The sequence below is a fragment of the Vigna umbellata genome, chromosome 4 (assembly GCF_029865625.1).
Source record: "Vigna umbellata cultivar VRB3 chromosome 4, Vumbellata_1.0, whole genome shotgun sequence".
NCBI lineage: Eukaryota > Viridiplantae > Streptophyta > Magnoliopsida > Fabales > Fabaceae > Vigna > Vigna umbellata.
The window spans coordinates 46616705-46639148 of NC_142168.1; the positions used below are offsets into that span (position 1 = coordinate 46616705).

The 22444-nt window shown below is 35.6% G+C and overlaps 2 protein-coding genes across 2 annotated transcripts; both read left to right on the top strand.

Annotated features, from left to right (window-relative positions):
• The first annotated feature begins 467 nt into the window (after positions 1 to 467).
• LOC124840219 (uncharacterized) lies at positions 468 to 12939 on the top strand. The gene is made up of 7 exons (XM_047316231.2): positions 468 to 925; positions 9511 to 9673; positions 10422 to 10622; positions 10693 to 10938; positions 11582 to 11738; positions 12029 to 12251; positions 12507 to 12939. Exons 1-7 carry the CDS (start codon positions 595 to 597, stop codon positions 12839 to 12841), a joined length of 1656 nt encoding a protein of 551 aa, XP_047172187.1. The 5' UTR covers positions 468 to 594; the 3' UTR covers positions 12842 to 12939.
• A 3922-nt stretch (positions 12940 to 16861) lies between these two features.
• Positions 16862 to 19064, top strand: LOC124840221 (uncharacterized). The gene is made up of 3 exons (XM_047316233.2): positions 16862 to 17017; positions 17154 to 17409; positions 18746 to 19064. Exons 1-3 carry the CDS (start codon positions 16972 to 16974, stop codon positions 18792 to 18794), a joined length of 351 nt encoding a protein of 116 aa, XP_047172189.1. The 5' UTR covers positions 16862 to 16971; the 3' UTR covers positions 18795 to 19064.
• Positions 19065 to 22444: the final 3380 nt, after the last annotated feature.

Below are 22444 nucleotides of genomic sequence, written 5' to 3' on the forward strand. Positions count from 1 at the left end.
CGTCAGAACGTTCGAGTCCAACGACGGTGGACACAACTCCGATGAACGACGACAATCCGATGAACACTCCTTTATTGGTGAAGAGTCAATTATGGTCACTGGAGGTTTGTGGGTGAGAGGAATTTCTCTCTCATTCTCATGAGTTCTCTCTCAAAAATCAGAATTCAAATTTTTGAAACTCAAAAATAAAGCCGTCTAAATGAAAATCATGTAACCCCTCTTACTTGCATTTCCACATCATTTTTTATTTTTTCAAATCTCTTCCCCATGAACCAATGACAAGTCAAGTGAAAAAAAAATGTCAAAATATCAATATCCTATAAATATATGTCAAGTCAAGTGAAAAAAAATGTCAAAATATCAATATCTTCTGAATATATGCAAGAGAGGAAATATTTTAGTTTCGCATTACTAAGCCAGCTGTCCTTCACTCATAAATGTATCCGATGGAAACACGAAAAGGTTCGACTTCAGACCCGACCCAAACCATACCCGAAAACAATGATTAAATTAGCTAACGAAAGGCCACACGTCTGCTCTGTTCACATTCAGCAGAAACAGATAACTGAGTGAGGTCAGAGAGAGGAAGGGAAAATGAGACTCGGCGGAGGAAAGAGGAGGCGCGTGGCGCCGAAACCATATGTCGTTTTCTGTGCATTGGTGACTGGTTTGTTAGGACTTTTGCTGCTCACGTTCAGGCCCTTGGAAGATGCTCCTCGCCCTCTCGTGCCTTTCGCAAGAGCTTCGGAGTTCAATGTTTCTTCTTCGGACGGAGGGACGAGCGTGGAAGGCGTACTGGCGTTTCAGCGCGTGGCAGAGAAGGCGTGCAAGACGGTGGAGGAAATGGGGGAGGATTTCGGAAAAAGTGTTGGGATGGAGTCTCTGAGAGTGAGAAAGATTATCGAGAATCATTTTGTTGCCAATGGTTCTTTCTGCACTCTTCACACGCTTTCTACTTCAGCTAAATTTTTATTATTTTAATGCTATAGCCGCATCACTCTCAAACTAGAAAAAAATACAGTTCTTCTGACAATGTTATATTATTTTAAATTTAACTAGAACTAACATTTTAAAATATCTCTCTCTCTATATATTAACTATTTACATGTTTTCTTTTAATTTTGAATATATGCAATATCACTTTTGAGGCTAAAGACTTTATTTTAATTATTATTATTATTATTATTTTGCTAATTATGTTTTTTTCTCTCATCTGAATTTTTATAATTTTACTTGGGCGCCGACTAAACTAATCTTTTCATTTAATTACGGTACTAACCGTGTTAATTTAACCTCATTAATATTGGTCGAGGTAGTATCAAACTAATTAGATTTCCATCAATTTATTTCGTTAACTGTATTAACTTTGCTTATGTGATATTACACTGCCATAGCCAAGTTTGTTATGTGTCGTTTAGGTGACCAAGTTAATATGAGAATACGAAAAATGCACCAACTTATAATTTTATTATTCATATTATTACTATTATTGTTGTAAAATTATTATTATTATTAAAAAATATTTATTACACTAAAACTTTGTATAAATTAACTTAAATAATAGTAATAATAATCATAATAATAATAATAAATAATATTTATTTGATTTTGATATTAGGTGTAAAATGGTGCTCAAAAAGATGGATTCGAGTCTTGTGTGTCTCTTATACTCTGTAGGAAAGTTAAACACAGCATGTTCTGGATATTCTCTGTTGAAATAGGATCTATGATTTAAGATATGTATAGTACTACTGAGAAAATTGTGAATTAGAATGCCTGCAGTGTAACACGCTAGTGGTTTTTCTGTTTTACCGAGCACGTATATGAAGTTTGATAGGTGCTTTTTCCATGTGAAATATAGGAAATTATTTAAGAGATGTTATAGGAGCATTGGCGTCTGGGGATTGAGCAACAATACTATTTTCAGACAAACGTTTAATAGTTTTTAGAAAGTAAGTTTAGGCCTAACTCAACCTTCCATATACGAGGGAAGATTTGCATTCTGATGTGATATTTCTTAATTCTAGGAATTAGACGCAACTCGAAGTACATATATGGAAATGGGAAACCCTATAGGAGAAAGGTCCAGAAGATTAATTAAGAGTGTCTACTAGAAAAGATAAATGAATATCTATGGCCAATTACTTGCCATTCCAAAACTGAAACTAACAATTTTCCTAAGAAAAAGGCAATATCTAACTAACTCAAACTGAATCAGCTAGCAGCTGTTGCTGAATTACATCATTCTTCCAACTTATTGCATATCAATACCCCCTTCTGGTCAACAACCTTGTCCTTAAGGATTGAATGTAGGATATTTCTTCAAGTCATAGTAAAATTTTCAAGTGGCATCGTCCGGAAATTGGTACTTCCGTTTAACTAGAACTTTAGTTATTGCTACTCCCTTTCTTATAACTGTTATCCTATCCAGAATTTCTTCAGGCTCCTTCTCTGCAAAGGCATCTTCAGCTTGATATGGCAGATTGGTGGAAATTACTGGATTTTCTTGAGCTCTAAAATGTGGAAGCCATTATGAAGTTTGAATAGGAAGATCCAACTTATAAGCTACTGCACCAATGCAATCAGTGATTTTATAAGCACCAAAATACTTCGGGCTCAGCTTAGCATTGCTGTTGTAAGCCACTAAAATCTGCTTATATGGATGCTAGTTCACATATAATGAATCACCAATCTGATACTTCTTACCTACTCTATGCTTGTCAGCTATTGCTTCTTTCTCTCGTGATCTTCTTAAATGAAATTTGATTAGCTCCAACATTTCTTCCCTTTTCTTAAGCTTATGTAAACTAACTCCACCTTCAACTCCCTTGTAAGATAAGGAATGTAGATGGGAGGTGGGTGGCCATACATGATGATTTTATAGGGATTTGCCTTGGTTGTTGTGTGATAGGTGGTGTTGTACCCTTGTAAGAGAGTTTCACACATCATCTGAGATAGGTTTCTAGACACGTATTCACCACCTCTCAGACCATCCATCAATTTGAGAACGATAACTTGTTGAAAGCTGAATTTGAACCCCTTGAAAAGTCATAAAAGATTACCAAAACTTACTTGCAAACATAGGATCTCTCTCACTAGTAATGAAATTTAGAAAACCATGCACCTTGAACACATTGTCCATAAATGCCTGAGCTACTTCCCTTGCAAGGTAGGGATGTTGTTACGTTTCTGGGTAAGGTAATGAACCACGACCACAGTAGGTAGAAAAGACAAAGAAAGAATGAAATTCTTTTATTAATGGTAATAAAATTCAGTAAACAAAGGATAGTTGGGAGCATAACCTCCCTTACAAAACAAGGATAGATGGGAGCATAACCTCCCTCACAGGACTGTAGCCGTCTGTTAACAAACTCAATAATCAAAACATAACCCTAACAATAGCATCTAGCTTTATTTATATTAAATATTTCCCTAGAATATAGCTCTATTTACTATAATTATCTTATACTGAATATTTCCCTAGAATATAGCTCTATTTACTATAATTATCTTATACTGAATATTTCCCTAAAATATAGCTCTATTTACTATAATTATCTTATACTGAATATTTCCCTAGGATATAGCTCTATTTACTATAATTATTACTAAATATTTCTCGCCCATCCTAACTGCTACAACAGTTAGGATAGTAACTCTTCAATCGATCGGCTCTAGTTCTTCACCTCTTTCCACCGTTCGGCTCAAGCCCTCACCACCTTCAGCCGTTCGGCTTGATTCTTCACTTCCTTCCACCGTTCGGCTCGACCTCTTCCCCCTTCCTTCGTTCGGTGCCCTTCTTCTCTCATATACTTTCTTCTTCTCTTGTATACCTTCCAACCCCTAACAACATCTATTACCTTATACCCTATCATTACACCCCGCTGCAGAACAACCTTGTCCTCAAGGTTGGAACCGGGTAGCTTGATCTCATGGCTCCTTTTCATCCTCATGTTATCATTTGAAGGGAACCCATTGGCTACAGCTCTCCAATTCAGGTCCGGAGGCTTGGGTGGTGGCAATTCCTCCTCCAATGACTCCCATTCTTCCTTCATTTTGGTCACCTTTTTTCCAGAATCGTAGGCCTTGAGAAAATGGTCTTCGATGTCTTTCCACACTTCAAACAGCTCTCTCCCCTCTACAGCTGTATCAAGAACTGCAAGTCCCCTTTTCTATTCGTTGGCCCACCTCTTCACAAAATCCATCCTTCTCTCCGGGGCATTGATTCTCCCAACCCTTCCCTTCAAAGCCTTCATTCTTCCTTCCATCACGCTTCTCTCCCAATGATCCAACCCTCCTCGTCCGTTCGGTTCCGACCGTCCTCTTCCGTTCGAGTCCGTCCGTCCTCTCTCGTTCGGTTCCAGCAATACTTTCTGGTTCGGATCCGGTCATCCTCCCTCGTTCGGATCCTGCAGTCTTCTTCCGTTCAGATCTGACAGTTCTCTCTCGTTTGGATCCTGCAGTCCTCGCACGTTCAGATCTGGCAGTCCTCGCACGTTCGGATCCGGCAATCCTCGCACGTTCGATTCCGGCAGTTTTCTCACGTTCGGATCCGGCAGTCCTCTCCCATTCGGGGCTTGGACGTATTCTTTCGCTGTCCCCGACTGCTTACTGGCAGCCACCCTTTCAAAGATGGTACCCCCGTTCCGTTTTCCAAATCGCACCACCACTGCCCCCTTCAGACCTTCCCAAGAATGATTCTTGGCCTTCTCCTTCCAGGCTCTGAACCAGTAGCTTGCGCTTCCCTCCATACTGATGTCGGCTAGGCGCACCTTTTCCTTCTCTGTTACACCTTGCCACTCGAAGAACTTCTCCGCCTTAGACATCCACCCCAAAGGATCAAACCCTTCGAAAACGAGTAAATCTACTCTTTTCCTCCAATTTGGTTGCTCCTCCTGGCGCCCATCCTCTCTTCCTCCAATGTCTTCCTCTTGCCTCCTTCTGTTCTCATTAACAGAAGCTTGACTACGTCCGAATGTTGGTCGTCCTGGTTGTGGCCTCGACCACCCAACATCCTCATGATTTCTTGCAAATCTTGGCGCATTGCTGCTGTCTCAACCTTCAATCCATCAACCGCAATTTCCATTGTTTCCAGCCTCCCCTCCACGAGGTTCATTCTTCCCTCCATCTCGGCTTTCACTCCTCCGTACAGGATCCGGCAGGTCGGAACAATTGTTACGTTTCTGGGTAGGAAACGTAATGAACCACGATCACATTAGGTAGAAAAGATAAAGAAAGAATGAAATTCTTTTATCAATGGTAATAAAATTCTGTAAACAAAGGATAGTTGGGAGCATAACCTCCCTTACAAAACAAGGATAGATGGGAGCATAACCTCCCTCACAGGACTGTAGCCATCTGTCAACAAACTCAATAGTCAAAACATAACCCTAACAATAGCATCTAGCTTTATTTATATTAAATATTTCTTTAGAATATAGCTCTATTTACTATAATTATCTTATACTGAATATTTCCGTAGAATATAGCTCTATTTACTATAATTATCTTATACTGAATATTTCCCTAGAATATAGCTCTATTTACTATAATTATCTTATACTGAATATTTCCCTAGAATATAGCTCTATTTACTATAATTATCTTATACTGAATATTTCCCTAGAATATAGCTCTATTTACTATAATTATCTTATATTGAATATATTTTCCTAGGATATAGCTCTATTTACTATAATTATTACTAAATACTTCCCGCCCATCCAATTGCTACAACAATTAGGATAATAACTCTTCAATCGATTGGCTCCAGTTCTTCACCTCTTTCCACCGTTCAGCTCGAGCCCTCACCGCCTTCAGTCGTTCGGTTCGATTCCTCACTTCCTTCCATCGTTCGGCTTGACCTCTCCCCGCCTTCCACCGTTCGGTGCCCTTCTTCTTCTCCCTCACCACCTTCCACCGTTCGGCTTGACCTTTCCCCGCCTTCCACCGTTCGGTGCCCTTCTTCTCCTCCCTCACCGCCTTCCACCGTTCGACTCGACCTCTCCCCGCCATCCACTGTTCGGTGCCCTTCTTCTCTCATATCATTTAGAGATTTAACTATAACTCCATATCATTTTACGAACCTTATGTAATATCTTGCTACACCTAGGAACCCTCTATGTTACTGATAAGTACCCAAATTTATTTAACAACGAATTTGGATGTTCACCCAGAAAGACTAGACAACTTTATTAACAATGAAACAAGCACAATAATCTAAATTGTTACACTAGCCTTGGTCTTTCGAGAGGACTAGACTCTCCCTAGCCTTCCCTTTACAAAACTTCCTAAAATAAAATTGCTAAAAACAATTGTCTACATAGACTTTATAAAAGTCTGAGACAACAAAACCTACACACAGATTGTTATAATTGTCTGTCCCTTTTATTTCTCCTAATATAAACATTTCCTTTGAACCTATCAATACCCCCTTCATGAAGTTTCACCTTGTCCTTAAGGTGAAAAGCAAGAAACTCCTAATTGATGGCAGTAGCATCTTCCTAGCTATTTTCAATAGGTGGGAGGTGTTTTCAATTGTACAAACCACCTTTTTTTTTCCTTATTTTGTAAACTGTATCAAACCTATCAACACCCCCTCCATGAAGGTGCACCTTATCCTCAAGGTGAAAGTCTGGAACTTCTTTATGAATGCAGGCAGCAGATTCCCCTAACTCCTGAATTTCCTCTTCAGAAATAAGCAGCATATGGAGCTGTTTATTTTTGCAAGTATGATGATAGAATACTTAGAGTATATGAAAGAAGAAAGAATAAATGAGTAGGAGGAAAAGGCGGTTTTGTCGGTGAGTTAGTATTAATAAGGGAAAGGGAGTTGTATAAATAGGAGAATGGGTTGTACAGGGGGGATTATTCTTTTTGTATAATGTTAGGTAGAGGCTGGACGTTTGTTCCAATGGAGGGAGAGGACTTCCTAGGAGGTTGAGAGTGTACATTGTTCATTCTTTCATCAATAATATACATTCTTTCAATTCTTGCTAGTGTTGGTGTGTGTTGTTACGTGTGACCGACTTCTTGACAAAAGAAGTCTATCATATGATTAGGCCCAAACTTTTCATCACACCTGAAGCATAAGCCCTTTTTTATCTTATCTTGCAATTCTTCTTGGGACAATTTTCTAAATGGTGCCCCTCCTTGTTGAGTCCCAGTAGGAGACCTATTGATGGTGCTCACACAACCATTGCTCTCTCCACTTCCTCTTTTGGAGTTGGTAAAACCTACTGAATTTGCCCCTTCTTTTGAGTAATTGCAAGTAGGTGACAATTGTCTATAGGTATTACTTTGAAGTTGCACAGTGAGAGAGTCCCCCTTGGCTGTGACTCTAACCTTCTTCCACCATTTGAGCCTTCATCATTAACTCAGCAAGGCTCTTGGGATCATACAACTTAACCTCTACCCTTATTACGTCCTTCAATCCATTTAGAAAAATGCCAGTCAAATAACCCTGCCTTATACCTTTCAAGAACCCCGCATATTGTTCAAATTGTTCAATATATTCTTCCACCTGCCCAATTTGTCTAAGCCCAATCAAGACTTCAAAAGGATTTTGAAGCATTGTTGGTTGGAACCGTTGAACAACTGCCTCTTTGAAAGCCTACCATGTGGGATTTGGATAGCGAGTCTCCCACCACTAGAACCAATTCAGGGCTTTTCCCTCTAAAGCCACCATAACAGCCCTCATCCTCTCCTCCTCCTCATTGACTTCTTTCAACTAGAAATATCTCTCCAACCGGTTAGTCCAGCCATAAGCATCTTCTCCTGCAAAAACAGGAATATCTAGCTTCCTCTATTTTTCCCCAGTCAGTCTTGAATGTCCACTTTCATCCCCTCCGTCATTCATTAGACTGCTCGCACTACCTTCCTTGGCAACAGAAGCACTATCCGCTGTTTGTTGATAAGAGGATGTGAAACATTCCACCAACCCTGTCAGCCCTGTAAGCATTTCCTCCAACCTTTGGAACCTTCTTTGATTTTCATGTTCCTGTTCTTGCACTATACGCTCCAATCCATCCAATCTTGCCTCCATTCTCGTATTAACCATGTCGCAAAACCACCACAGCACCAGGAAAGTGGCTCTGAATACCAATGATAGATATCCAAATTTATTTAAAATTGTAAAGACTTCCAAGATAGGTTCTTGGACAGGAAAACCAGACAACTTTATTAACAATGAAACAAGCACAATAATCTAAATTGTTACACTAGCCCTGGTCTTTTGAGAGGACCAGACTCCCCCTAACCTTCGCTTTACAAAACTTCCTAAAAAAACTGCTAAAAACAACTGTCTACATAGACTTTATAAAAGTCTGAGACAACAAAACCTACCCACAGACAGTTATAACTATCTGTCCCTTTTATTTCTCCTATTATGAACATTTCCTTTGAACCTATCAGTTACTTAATAGGGTGATGTAAAGGCCATTTAACCATAACTTCAACTTTAATGGGGTCAGTGGCCACTCCTTTATTTAAGGCAAAATTATCCAAATATTCCACTCTATTCACAAAAAAATATCATTTGAATCTTCTAACAAACAAGAAGTTATCCCATAGAGTTACAAGGACCAATTTAAGGTGATTCGGATGTTGCAAGTTCTTACTGTAGATGAGAATGTCATAAAGAAAGACTATTGAAAACTTTCTTAAAGACTATTGGAATATTGTTCTTTGAATACGTACTAAATATAGGTACTTAGAAGTTGTGATGGAAAACTGCTATGAGCTGTTTAATTATTAATATTAAATATCTAGATCTTCTTGATGTAATTTTATTCCATAAATAACAAAGATCAGCTGAGAGATAATCAATCTCTTAAACCCTTATTCTTATATTTTTAGTCTTAAGTTATGCTAGTTTTGTGGTTGTCCACCGCCCAACATTGTCCTCTATTGCCACCGTTGGTCACTGTCAGTTGTTTGCCACCAGCCACCGGCCACTAACATTCAGTAAGATAGTGTTTACAAGAATATGATCAAGATACATGAATGAATGCTAATCAATTAATGCTGTTTATAGTTAACCTCCAAAACTGAATCTAACAATTTGTTTAAGAAGAAGGGAATATCTAACTAACTTAACTGAATCTAACTAATTCAGTTCAACAACTGGGAACTGTTGCTGAATTACATTATTGTTCCAGCTTATTTCATATCACACTTAATACTATAAGTTTGTCATATCTCTAGATGATATAACATCTCCAACAACAGTTAATACAGTCTAAGTTTTGTGCTTCTTTGTAGTATGCTAATTATCATTTATATACATTTATTTTACAGTCAAGATTATTTCTCTATACTTACTGGACGTTCTAATCTTGTGAAAATTTTAGTAGTTGTAATTGTGTAATCATTTAGATGAAATATTATATATATATATATATATATATATATATATATATATATATATATAATATACATACGCTCCCTGCATTTCTGTGGAGGATGGTGCTATAGTGTTCAATTAGAAGATGGTTTTTAATTTTGTTTCAGGTGCCTCAAGAGTCAGGGATTTTCCCCCAGAGCAGTTCTGTAGACATGGCTTTGTTCTTGGGAAGACAGCTGAGGCAGGTTTTGGGAACGAAATGTACAAGGTCTTAACTGCTGCAGCACTTAGCGTAATGTTAAACCGCTCCTTGATCATCGGTCAGACCAGGCATATTAGTTCTTTCTCAAGCCTTTCTTATTTTCTTTTTTCGAAGAACCTCTACATTCTCAGTCAACTGAAAATATTGAGTGTCCATGTTTATTGGCTCTCTTATATGAATGTCTGTGGTAGCTGGTAGCTTTGAAGAATAACATGTCCCAGAATTTTTTTGACTGTGCTGTTGAGTCCGGAATTTGTGGTACTCAAGTCATGAGACTCTTATTTATTGGACTGTTGGAGTAGACTCTCTTTTTTATTCTAGGTTATGACGTATTGCATATACCAACCTATCTTCAAGCACTTTTGCAGACACCTTAGATATTTTATGGCCTCTGATATTTGAAAACTAATGCCATTGTACCATTGATATATTTGTGAAACTGCTCTGTTCTTGCAAAAAATAGAATATTTGAATCAACTATTGATCATTGTCGTTAAATTTGGTCAGGACAGTGAACCAGTAGTTCTAGTAATCATAATAAGTTGGGTTGTTGGTTGTCTGAACAAGATAACATGATAAAAATATTCCACAGCTTCAACATGAAAGATTGAAGAAAATTTGAAATGAAAAAAGATAATGTGCTTTATTTAAAGAAAGAAATTAACTAGCTTTAAAAAAAGTATTTAAAAGTGGTCTGACTATAATTTTGATTATCAGACAGAATCCCAACATGCTAGAGCACACTGTTATAAGTATTGTAATAAAACAAGGCCCTGTCTTTCGTTATCTGATTGATACCTTGTTACCACATTTCAGAGGAAAATATCCTTTTGGAGACTACATTTCTTATTCCAACTTTACTTTTACGGTGAAAGAAATTAAGCATTTGTGGAGACAGAAAGGTTGTGAAAGCAAATATGGGAGGAAACTGGTTATGAGAATTGATGATTTTAATAAACCATTGGAAACAAATGTTCTCTGTAGCAACTGGAAGAAATGGAAGCAACCCATCATATGGTAAGGTGAAATTTTTTTGTTAATATATTAGTCTCAAGCATCATAAATGAGCATAAACTTTATGTTTTAGGTTTCAAGGCACTACTGATTCTGTGGCGGCACAGTTTTTCTTAAAGAATATATACTCTCAGATGAGGATTGCTGCTTTCAATTTGTTTGGTGACCCAGAAGTTCTTGGTTTACGACCAAATGTTTTTGGGGAGCTCATGAGGGTTCTCATATCCCCTTCAGAAGATGTTGATGCAGCTGTAAATTGGGTTATTGGTGGTGGGGAGAATCCTGACATCTCATTGCATATGCGGATGCTTATGAATAGGTATTGGAAGTACGCGTTAATTTCATGGAGTGGTAATAATCATGATTGATTCATGAATTATTTGAATAAATTTCTGATACCTTTTTGGAAAGTTTTGCTTTTTACTACTTTTGGAAAGTTAAATTAATATATCTTGGCAGAACACTATGAGGGGCCAAAGAGTATTGCCAATTCAATTCAGTATGACGTTATCGCTTTTCGTTCCATTTTTCTGCCCTCTATTTACTTGGCTTTCATCCAGTTCTCTAAGCCGTAATTAGATAAATATTTTACTCCAAAGATGTCAAATAATTTAGCCTACCCAATGGTACATGATAACAGTGTACAGTACAATAAAACAAAGTAAACATAGAAAACCTAGCCATTTGTTAAAATTTATTAAAATTTACTAAATCATGAGAGATGTTCATCAAATTAAATGTGAAATCCACAAAATATTTTGAATGAATTAATAAGGAAGAGCGTGCAGTGTGTTGGTACATGCTAGCAGTTCTTCTATGTTCATTGTTGATGGAAAATTTCCATGCATTATGTAAGAAAAAAAAGAATCCATGTAGCATAAAAGCATTTTCTTTAGCAGCGGTCAACCTTCATATTTGGTATGGGTTTAAATGACAGTCAGTTTTTGGCATCCCCTTTTCAGGTCTGGAAGAGCTGTGCAGGCAGTGTTGCGTTGCCTGAAAAAGGCCATACAAAGTCAACATCTAATGTCATCAAGACCAAAGGTGGTATTGGTGTCAGATACACCTGCTGTTGTTAAAAGTATCATGTCTATGCCTAACATAAGTGAATTTGCAGAGGTAATTATTCTGGCCATGATTGCTAAACTGCATGCAAATACCTTCTTTAATGTGCAGATGGAACATATACGACTATTGATACTTAATAAAATATTATTAATTCATTACTTATTAATAACGACATTGTTGCGCTATATTAAGAACTGGTTACATGCTTCTTCTTTCTTGAATGCTTTATTGTTTCATTATTCAACCATGTGTTTAATATACGGTGGTTCATGATCCAATAAGCTTTATATGCTGTAAAATTTGTGAGTCTCTAATTCTTGTTCATATCTACTTGCCCCCAGGTTCTTCATTTTGATTATGACCAATTCAAAGGAAGTATGTCTAAAGGTATGCGCATTTCAGATATTAGAAGGAAGGATTGGGGTTCAGCACCAAGATGGGTTGCGTTTGTCGATTTTTTCCTTGCTTCCCGTGCAAAATTTGCTGCCATTTCTGGAGCTCACCGGCGTGTTGGGACTACGTATGCCCAATTAATTGCTGCACTGGGAGCTGCGTACAATCTAGGTATTTCTTGTTATTCACTCTTATTCTTGTGAGTCAAGGTTGTAAGAGGATCAATCCAATGATATTTGAGACTTAAGACCTTAAACGAGAGGGTTATCATGTTAGGCCTTTTGGCCAAAGTATGAGTTTTTCGTAAAAACTAAACGCAAATAATTTTTGTTTGCTAGTCTAAAACTTGATCTTTATGAGCCTTACATGTCAGCACAAAATCTGTTGAAACATACAGCTGAAACGTGAAATTTGTTTACTCTTCAGGGGACAAGTCTGGTTCAAGGTTTTTATTCTTTAGCAGTTTCCAGAGTAATTTGTTAAGGGATGGCCTGAAGCATCAGGTTGGTTGGGGCCATGTGTGGAACAGATATGCTGGTCCATTGAGTTGTCGCAACCAGGCCAATCAATGTGCCTTCACACCAGTTCTCCCCTCTGCTTGGTGGGACGGTCTTTGGCAATCTCCAATTCCAAGGGATATTAACCGTCTTGCCTCTTATGGCATCCGATTATCTGGTCTTGGCAATGTTGATAGCAATGCCCTTAAAAGTCACTGTAAGAAAAGGAAAAATATTGTACGAACCATTACCTTCAAATTGTAGTGTTTGGAAGTCACAATTATATTATATGTACTAACCACAAAATGATCAAGATTAATGTTTCTTAGTGATATATTTAACGTATGTGCCACTTGGGTTCATGTTAGCGGCCAACTCATTACAGGCAGAGACCTTGTTCACTATTCTGGATGGGGCACTTTCCTGCACCTCCTTACACTTCAAAATCCCAATTTTATCCTCTTATAATTTTGAGTTCCGGAATACACAATAGAAACATTCCATAATACATAATTCAGAATATAAAATTGTATTCTGAGTTATATATTTTGAAATATAAAAGATTGTATTTTAGATTATACAATTTGAAATGCAAATTTATATTTTGAATTCAATGACAATTTTAAAGGTTTTCTCCTATACAATCAAGGAATAGTCCTCTGTCAAACCGATGTTTGTACAAATTTTCATGCATTACTTCTCTCCATAGAACTCGATGTTTTGCTTTCTAATTTCATCATAGATTAACATTGACCTACAACATTCTCATTACAAACCCAATTTATTAATTTTAGTTAGAGTCAAATGAATAATCTTATTCTTCTTCATCATACACAACTCCTCAATGGAACAAACATTCCTTAACAGTTCTTGATTTGAAATTCAATGTGCTCTTCTTCAATTTAATAATTTTTCACCAAATGATATATTTGATTTTCGCTTGTTCCATTCCTTAAACATGAAATTATCTTCAAACATACAAATCCAATTCATCTTCTTCAATTTAAACATGTAATTAAAAAAAAACAAGACACATGCCCAAAACAGAGATGATGTGACTCACCATTTTCTCGTAAAAAGATAAATAAAATAAACATTATTAAACAAGAATGTCTGAATTCATAAATTTTTTAAATATAAAAAGCGAACATAATCAAATTTTACAATAAGGATAAAAATCAAATTTTAAAATAAGGATAAAAACTAAAATCGGATTATACTTATAGGTTTGTAAATGTCTATGAATAAAGTTGTCATAACCATTAAAAATCCATAGAAAACCCCATCTTAGTGGATTACATGTGTCAAGGAAGGGGAGCTGGAAATTAGAAAGTGGAAACAGGTGGCTGAAGGAGAGTGGACGTTCGTTTTTGGTGACGGCAGTAGTTAGTGCCAAATTTTCAAATGTTGTGCCACTTCTCTGCATGCTTACCTTCTTCTCCAAATCTCTGAAACCATTTTCCCCTCCTCCTCTCTAAGATTTCTTAATCTTCTCTCTACAAAATCTTACTCTTTTCTTCCTCCGATCATCAAACAGACCACACCTGAGCATTCTCGGCGTCGAGGGCGTTCGTTTGAACCGATCAGTTTTCGATTCCGAGCTGGTAAGTTCATCTCTCCCTTAGCCGTGTGGTTTCCTGGTACATGCAAACCTAGTTTATGGGTTGCATGAATCAATCATCTTGTTCAGAGAGTTTCTGGATTTTCTGTTTGGTTTAGTTTCGGAAGTTGTTGAGCGTTGAGGGTAGAAGGATTTGTAGAGGTGAACCAGTAACCATATTTGTGAGCGTTCGGTCACGTTAAGAGGTAAGGAAAGCTTATATAATTTGATTTAGTTTCTTACTTTGAATGGATGCATGTTCGTTGATTGCTGAATGAATATGAAAAATGGTTGTTACTGCATTGTTGATTGTATGAGAAACTGGAATGTGATTGTGTTTGATGATTTGGTTGATGATGAAATATGGTATGTTGTTTAAAAGTATTGATGATTAATGAAAGACATGAAATGGGTAGGGATGTTGTCGAGAGTCAGTATTGACCATTCAATTATACAAGCGTTCGTTCTCAGTAGCGTTCGTTCTTATTAAGTGTTTGGTATTAGACCAGCGCTCGTTCGATATAGTGTTCGGTTTTCTTGTGGACTCGGTTGGAACTGGATTCTTTCATTTGGAGAGTTCTAGTTGAAGACTAGCGTCTTCGTTTTGTTTTGTAATATTTGTACTTAAGCGTTCAACCAAGGATATTCGTTCCTTGGTATTTGATTATAAACTTCAGTATATCTATATGTATTTGTATATTTCGTTCGTTCTTGAACATTAGTTAAATGATATCTTATATTTATCAAGCCTTTATTCTATAAATTAAGTAGTGCTCGATCTTACACCAAGCGCTCGTACTAAGTAGTGCTCGGTCTTACACCAAGCGCTAGTTCTCATTTCCGTAATCTATCTTTATAATAAGAGCGTTCGTCCAAACTCAATAGCGTTCGCTCTTTACAATGCACGGTCTTCGACTGACATTCAGTTTCCTTTATGTTTAACTCATTAAGAAGCTAAGTATTTATTGGCGTTCGGTTTCTTCATATGATTCTGTCAAGTGCTATTATTTGATGTCCTATAGTATCTGTCTTAATTGGTTTCGGCCAAGAGTCTTAGTACTCGGCCTAGGCTTTATGGTGTTCGGTTTGAAATCTCAAGAGTCAGTTCATTAAATTGGCTCATTTGGAAATAACGTTCGATTCTATTGGTCTCTGAGAAGTATTATTGTATTCGGTCCCTTTCACAACAAGTGAGTAACTCTCTCGATTTGATTAGTTTTGAGTTGGAGACATCTCGGTCTCACTTCAAGTTTTCAGTCTTGTTCTAGGTTAAAAACTAACGTTTGGTATTTGGTATCCTACGGGATCTTTATTCAAATTGGTTAAGTTGAAGTTTTAATGATAAAAAATGATGGAATATGATATGGATGAAATGACTTTGATTATGAAAGAGTATTCTGGGGAGGAATATCTCATGAATGGATATGGAAATTTGTAAAGTATGAATGTGGATAAAGCTAAATTGGTGGTTCATCCTGATATTCCGTGATTACTCGTTTCTCACGTAGAGAAGAGTAAGTCATGTGTGGGAATGACAGGAGGTCCTAGTCCTTATGGTTAATTTGGACAGATATGACTAACCTCGGGTGGTAGCTATTGAGGGTACCCAGTTACTACATCACCCGGGTGCGCAAACGTCGTAGCTACACAGAATTCATACAGTCCGGACAGTCAGAGTCTAGTATTAGGCTTTGCATGAAAGAGTTAATGATTTATTTGGTTTAATTGATTTTATGAAATATGCTGATACATGAATTAAATTACATAAGCTTACCCTATTTGTCTGTCTTGTCCGTTTTGTATGTTCGGTTATTGTCCTGTCGCAATGATCATCCGTGTGGATGTGAGCAGAAGGAGAAGAGCTGGTGGAAGAAGCGCTAGAAGAAGAAAGTTTGGTCGAGGTAGAAGTTAAGACCGAACAGTAGAACCGTTCGGTCAGTAGTCAATTTAATTGTACGATGACCGTTCAATCATCTTTTACCTTTTTCTTTTGTATGACAGTTCGATATAGGCCTTTTGTAAACCGTTCGGTCTAAATTGCTTATTTGTACAGTTTTAACTTTCTCGTTATCCTGTAAGGTCGTTCGGGCCATAACTGTACGTCCTATCTTTTGTAATAACTAAACTGTATTATATGTGGTCATTTTATTATATGATTTTACACTGTAGTTTTGGGATGTTACAAAAGTCATTCATTATTTGGTCCAAATAAATAATTTTATAATTTTTTTGTTTCTAAATATTAAATAGTTAATACATTTTATAAAAGTAAATATTGAATCCCAAATTTATTTTGAAAATATAATATAGTTTGTAATTTTTTAAAATAAGTTCCGGTAACTACTCTTTCATTCTTTTTCAAAAAAATGTCCTATGACCATCTTTCTTGAAAATCCCATTCTAAAAAATTTAATCACGCAGTTAATAATCCTTGAAAGTAGTTAAAGAAGATCTTAATTTTTTTCATGAATTTATTAGACAATTAGTATTGAAAACTGACTTGGTAAAAAGGAAACGAGTGAAGTTTTAGAATTATTTCTTAAGGTTTAAGATTTATGAATAAGATTTATAAAACCAAAGTGTTAGCACACTGAAAGCGTTGCTTGTCTGGAAACGTGTCGAATGATGACTATAGACCCAACCAAGTTACAATTATACAACGGGTCCCACTCACTTTTATTTATTTATTTATTTAATTTTCTTACTCTCTTATCTTTCTCGCAACTATTTCAGGTCGTCTTCTCTTTCTCAGAGACACAACATAACACCACAGTGAGAAAACAAAACAAGTGCAATGAGCAATTTCCAGAGAATATCGCACGAATCCTACCCTCCACCAGGTACACACTTCACACACCAATCTTATACCCTATTTCTGATTCTCTTATTCCATTTTTATTTTTGATTATTACAATTTTTCATCCTAATATTCAGATTCGCGAATTAATTAATTCATTAAATTAATTTTTTGGACAGGATACGGATCTCCTTACCCTCCACCGCAACCGGGTTACCCATCGGCGCCGCCGCAAGAAGGCTACCCTCCGCCGCCTCCGCCGGGATACGGGGGTTATCCTCCGCCGCCGCATCCGCCATATGACTCGTACCAGGGGTATTTCGATAACGGGCGTCCTCCGCCACCTCCTCCGCCCCACTACCACTACCAGCACCAGCATGTGGCGCATCATCACCATCACGAGGAGCGTGAATGCTTTCCGTTCCTCCGAGGATGGTATGCTTTTTCATAGCTTTTTAAGGGTAAAATGTGCTTTAGGTCGCTCAATTTTTTTGTGTAAATTAGTTTTGGTGTCTATCTTATAAAGATCATGACTCTGGTGCACCTATTCTTTACATATTTTATGGAATTTGGGGTACCAGGCTGTGGGAAGAAATTCCCTAATTATTAAAAATATGAGAACCAAAATTATCTTTAAGCATAAAGGCTAAGACAAATTTTAACCTAAATTTGAGGATCTAGAAATTTTTTTGCCTAATTTCTTTTTCCTTCGTTTATTTTATTGCATGGCTAATTGTTTAGAGTATGATAATCTACCCTCGTGGTCTGCTAGTTATCTGTGGGGACATGTTTGAATAAGCTTTTGTAAGGACTGTAGGGAGGAAAAAAAACAATAGCAAAAAGTGAAATAAGTTATTTTAAGATTAAATTATTTCATACATAACATAATTTGGAGAAGTTCTCTCTTAGTTCTTCTAAAACATGATTTTTAACTTTGGAGAAATTTATTTATTCTTCTTTTCATACAAGTGTGTACAAAAGAGTTTATCTGAACAGTTCTTAGTTCTACTCCTGTTAGAATGGAAGTTGTATTTTAACTTGTCGGCATTTTATGGTTAATTAGTTTGAGGGTTTTAACCTTAAAAGTTTTGTCGAATTAGAATGTGACTGTTGACAAAATGAACAGTGATTAAATTTAAAACATATAAGATTAGAAGACGGGGAAGTATTAAATTTTAATTTATTTAATTATCTATATGCAAGTGAGAAGTGTTCAGTTGAGAGTTGGAGGCTTAGGTTTGATTTTGTGGTTTGTGTTGGCTTTGGCTTATACAACACAAACTATTATTTTGTTTTGGTTTATTTAAATCCTCCAACTGATTGGATAGTGCACATCTTAGTATGTATGGAACCGAAAGGATCAACCGTATGTTGGAAAGAAAAATAAAATTTGTAGGTAGATCTTACTTTTCTCAAATATCAAAATCATGGTTATTGAGTCAGACCTAATACATAATTAGATGTGCTAATTACTAACTAGTTACATTTTCACTGATGAGCCTAAGGCATTATTGGTTGATTAATTTAGTTATACTTATTATTTCTAAATCGAGGTTTCTCCTGATATAAATTGTCTTTTCAGATTACATAGTATACAGAAGGAAATGTTTCATGCCCTGAATCTTTTGTGTGCATCTTCAATTAGCTTTACTGACGCATCGTTAATGAATTCCTATAGAATTGCATGAAATCTTAGTTTCTGTTTCTAACTCATCTTCTGTTAGTTTATGTGGTGGTAACAAGAGTAAGAATCCTTCATTTATATGTGCAGCTTGGCAGCGCTTTGCTGCTGTTGTGTGCTAGAGGAGTGTTGCTTCTGATAATGACATTACAAATGCTGTTTCTTCAGTTTGGTGCACTTGGTTATAGCTCTCTAGACATGTATGTGGCTCAAATTCTACATAATAAGAGTGCGAGGTGGAAAGACTTGGTCATTCTCGTAACACTTTGGTCTTTCCCCTCAACCAAATTTCTGGTCTGTGCATAGGTTCTGTGGTGTGGTCTATGTGAATTTATTTGTACGAACACTATATTGGAAATCGTGAAACGTCTCTTATAACAGACAATGAAATGGTTAAAATTGTGACAAATTCCTCGTCTTCTTTACCCTTGAATATCATTTGCCTTTTTACTTAGTATGAGAATTTCAAGTAATTGTGAACGCCACTTTGACTACAGCACTGGATTTAGAAATAGAAAATAAATGGGCTAGTGTTCTAATTGTGTAGATAAATAATACTAGAGGAAACTAAGAATTATTCTGTTTTGTGTTGTAGTGAATTGTTTAGGATTTCTTTTTCTTTGAGGGTTCCTCCCTGCATTTCTCCACCTTTCTCCTTCCATCTCCACATTTTAAAAATACCCTTTTTAACAGATTTTGAAAACAGATTTTGAAACCTGTTGAAGTTTTTAAAAAATTGTTTGACAGATTTTGAAATTTTTTGAAAAATTGTTTAACAGATTTTGAAATTTATTGAATAAATTTCAATTGAAGAAAAAAAAGTGAAGTTATAAGGTTATTTTGAGATATAAAGGTAGTTTTTAAATTTTAAAAAAATATGGAGTGTAGGAAGAATTATGGAATGGGGGAAGGAGAAACCTTTTTTTTTTCGGGGGACTATAGATTATAAGTAACCATAGAACTTTTTTGGGACTTTAGATTAGTATATTTTGTATCAGAATCATACAGTGCATGGTACAAAATTTGTTGGTAACAGTATAGTTGTTAATATGGACACATCCAAGCAGTTTCCTTTTACTTTCGTTTTTCAAACCATTTTAATATTCCAAGCATTTCAAGTGCTAATATGAAGTGTGTACAGTTGTCTTTTACTAAAATTGAGTAGAGACTTATCTCTATGGGTAAGTCTGTATAGCCTCCATTTTAAACAGTATGAATACATTTGATTTAAACTTGTTTTGCTATTAACATTTTTATTATATTAAAATAATATAATTTTAAAAGTGTATGTAATTCATAACTGTAATATTTATATAACGTAATTGTTTTTATTAATTGAAAAATACCAAACTATCTCTCACACACACACACACATATATATATAGCTTTTATTTCATCAATAAATGCATCGTTTGGTAAAGAATTCAACATATATGATCATCAGATGGTGTAAAACATTAGATGTTTTATCAAAAGTTGTTTGAGATATGCAGTGTTTAACCATCTTTTCTTAGGCGATACATTTTGTGAGACACTTTCTTGAATTAACATTGTTTTGAATAAAACATTTTTTAAGCTTTAGTGTTATCATTTAGATAGATGCTTTGGTTCATTAAGAAAAATACTTCATTTTATTAGACGTTATTCATTAAAGCTTTGTCCACTAGACAATATAGTTTAGAAAACATTAATATAAGCTTGAATTCGTCTGTAAAAGATGTTCCAAAATATTTTTCTCTTAGATGTTATTTCTTTAAAACAAACTTTCATTCAAAGCGATATTTAGTTTAATGTTTTTTGTTAAACTTCAAAACTTGAGTTGCTAGACGGTCTAGTCTCTAAACGATCTTATCTTAACCATCTCCCTTTTTTCATGGTTGGAATACACATGTTAAACGAAATAATTTTGAAAATAATTTCAGAACATATGTATCAGAGCGTTTTGTTGAACTTTTGGCAAGCGTACCAATAGTCAACTGTAGTATAATGATTTTTTAAGTAAAAGTGTCGATCCCACGAGGAACAACTTCAATTAAATAGATAAATTTATCTCAAACAACATATGTACAAAGGTATTCAGTCTAATTCATAATGGATTTTCACAATTTATACTACGTTGCGTAAAAGTAGAATAATAACAACAGATAAGTTAAAGAAAGTTTAATATGAGAAGTTGGGATTGAATTCATCTATCTCACTCGTGTGCAATCTGAATGAATATAAACATATAGCAACTGAAATTACCAATATTGATGCAACACACAAAAGTCATTTATACCGATTCCTCGCGTATAAAATTCATAAGATCAATTCCTTGAATATTGATTCCTCACATATCCAACAAACTGTCCAACATTATAATCAAGTGTTAAAAGCAATTGATAAACTGAAATCTATCCCTAGCATCACACGATATCAAGTATTCTTGTTCAGATCAGATTTTAGAAATACTTTCTAGTCAAAACTAAAACCCACATTCATTAAACTATTGATCAAATAGAATCAAGCACTAAGAGCAGAACAAAAATACTAATATTGAATAAAATAGAAATGCTATATATAAATATCACCAGATTACATTCGAGTTCGAATCAATTACATTCAATCCCAAGAGAAAAGATCATCCACTCATGGTGGCCATTAGCATTCTAAGAGATGAAGAAGAAGATCCTATAGCTAAAGTGGAAGAAAAACTCTTTGGGTAGCTCTGTGTCTTCTTTTCTCTGCACTCTCCATCTTCTCCTTTTTTTTTTCTAGCTCATGAGTATATATACTGCCCGAATTCTCGCTTAAGCTAAATTATTCTCGGTTAAGCGAGAAGAAACTTCTTGGAGAAGATAGTCATTCTCGCTTAAGCTAAATTATTCTCGCTTAAGCGAAAATGACTTTAAAATCAATGGCTTCCTGGATGAATCTAGCTTAAGCGAGATCATTCTAGCTTGGGCGAAATGTTGGAGGATTTACTCTTCTCTCTTAATTTACCTGAAATATATACAAAATTGGGATTTCCTTTTAATCAACAACTCAGAAACATGTGAGTACTTTTCATCTTTCTTAGATTGGGGAAAATTGATACAAATGTATACAAGTTAAAACAGAAGTGCCAAAATTCCATGTGAAAATTTACTACATTTTTGCACTCATCACGTTTACAATTTTTTTTTATGATATCGAATTTTCTTTTAAGATTTTCAGAGCATTTGAATATCAAAGCTTGTATTAGAGTATGATGTACGATAGTATTATAAAAAAAATGTATCAAAGCAAATGAATTTTAAGTAACCAAATATAACGCTGATTTTTTTGTTTTCCAAGTATCAAAGCATATTGTTTAAAATTATCATAGCACATGTCTTTTGTAACATCCGACGATTATCATATTATTCAGAATATATAATATATGACTTCCATAAGTCCTAAATCATTTATGCAAAACATGTGTACCAAAGCAAGATATAAATCTTTTATGCAAAGCATGTGTATCAAAGCATAAACAAGGACCTGTGTATCAGAGAAAAATTAAGTATAAATGTTCATACGTGTATCAGAGCAAAAAGTATTCATACATGTATTAGAGCATAAATACATATCTAAGTCATATGTATATTAGAGTATATGAGTAACATGAAAAAAATGCAGCAGATATGTTTTATCTCTTATTATTTTTATTGTTTTTGAACGTTGAACATTTAATGACATTTATTGCTTATTTAGAACAACAAAGTTCATTTTACATTTTCTACCGTTGAGGTAGAGCTTATTGTTAGAAAAGTGATGCCTTATATCTCA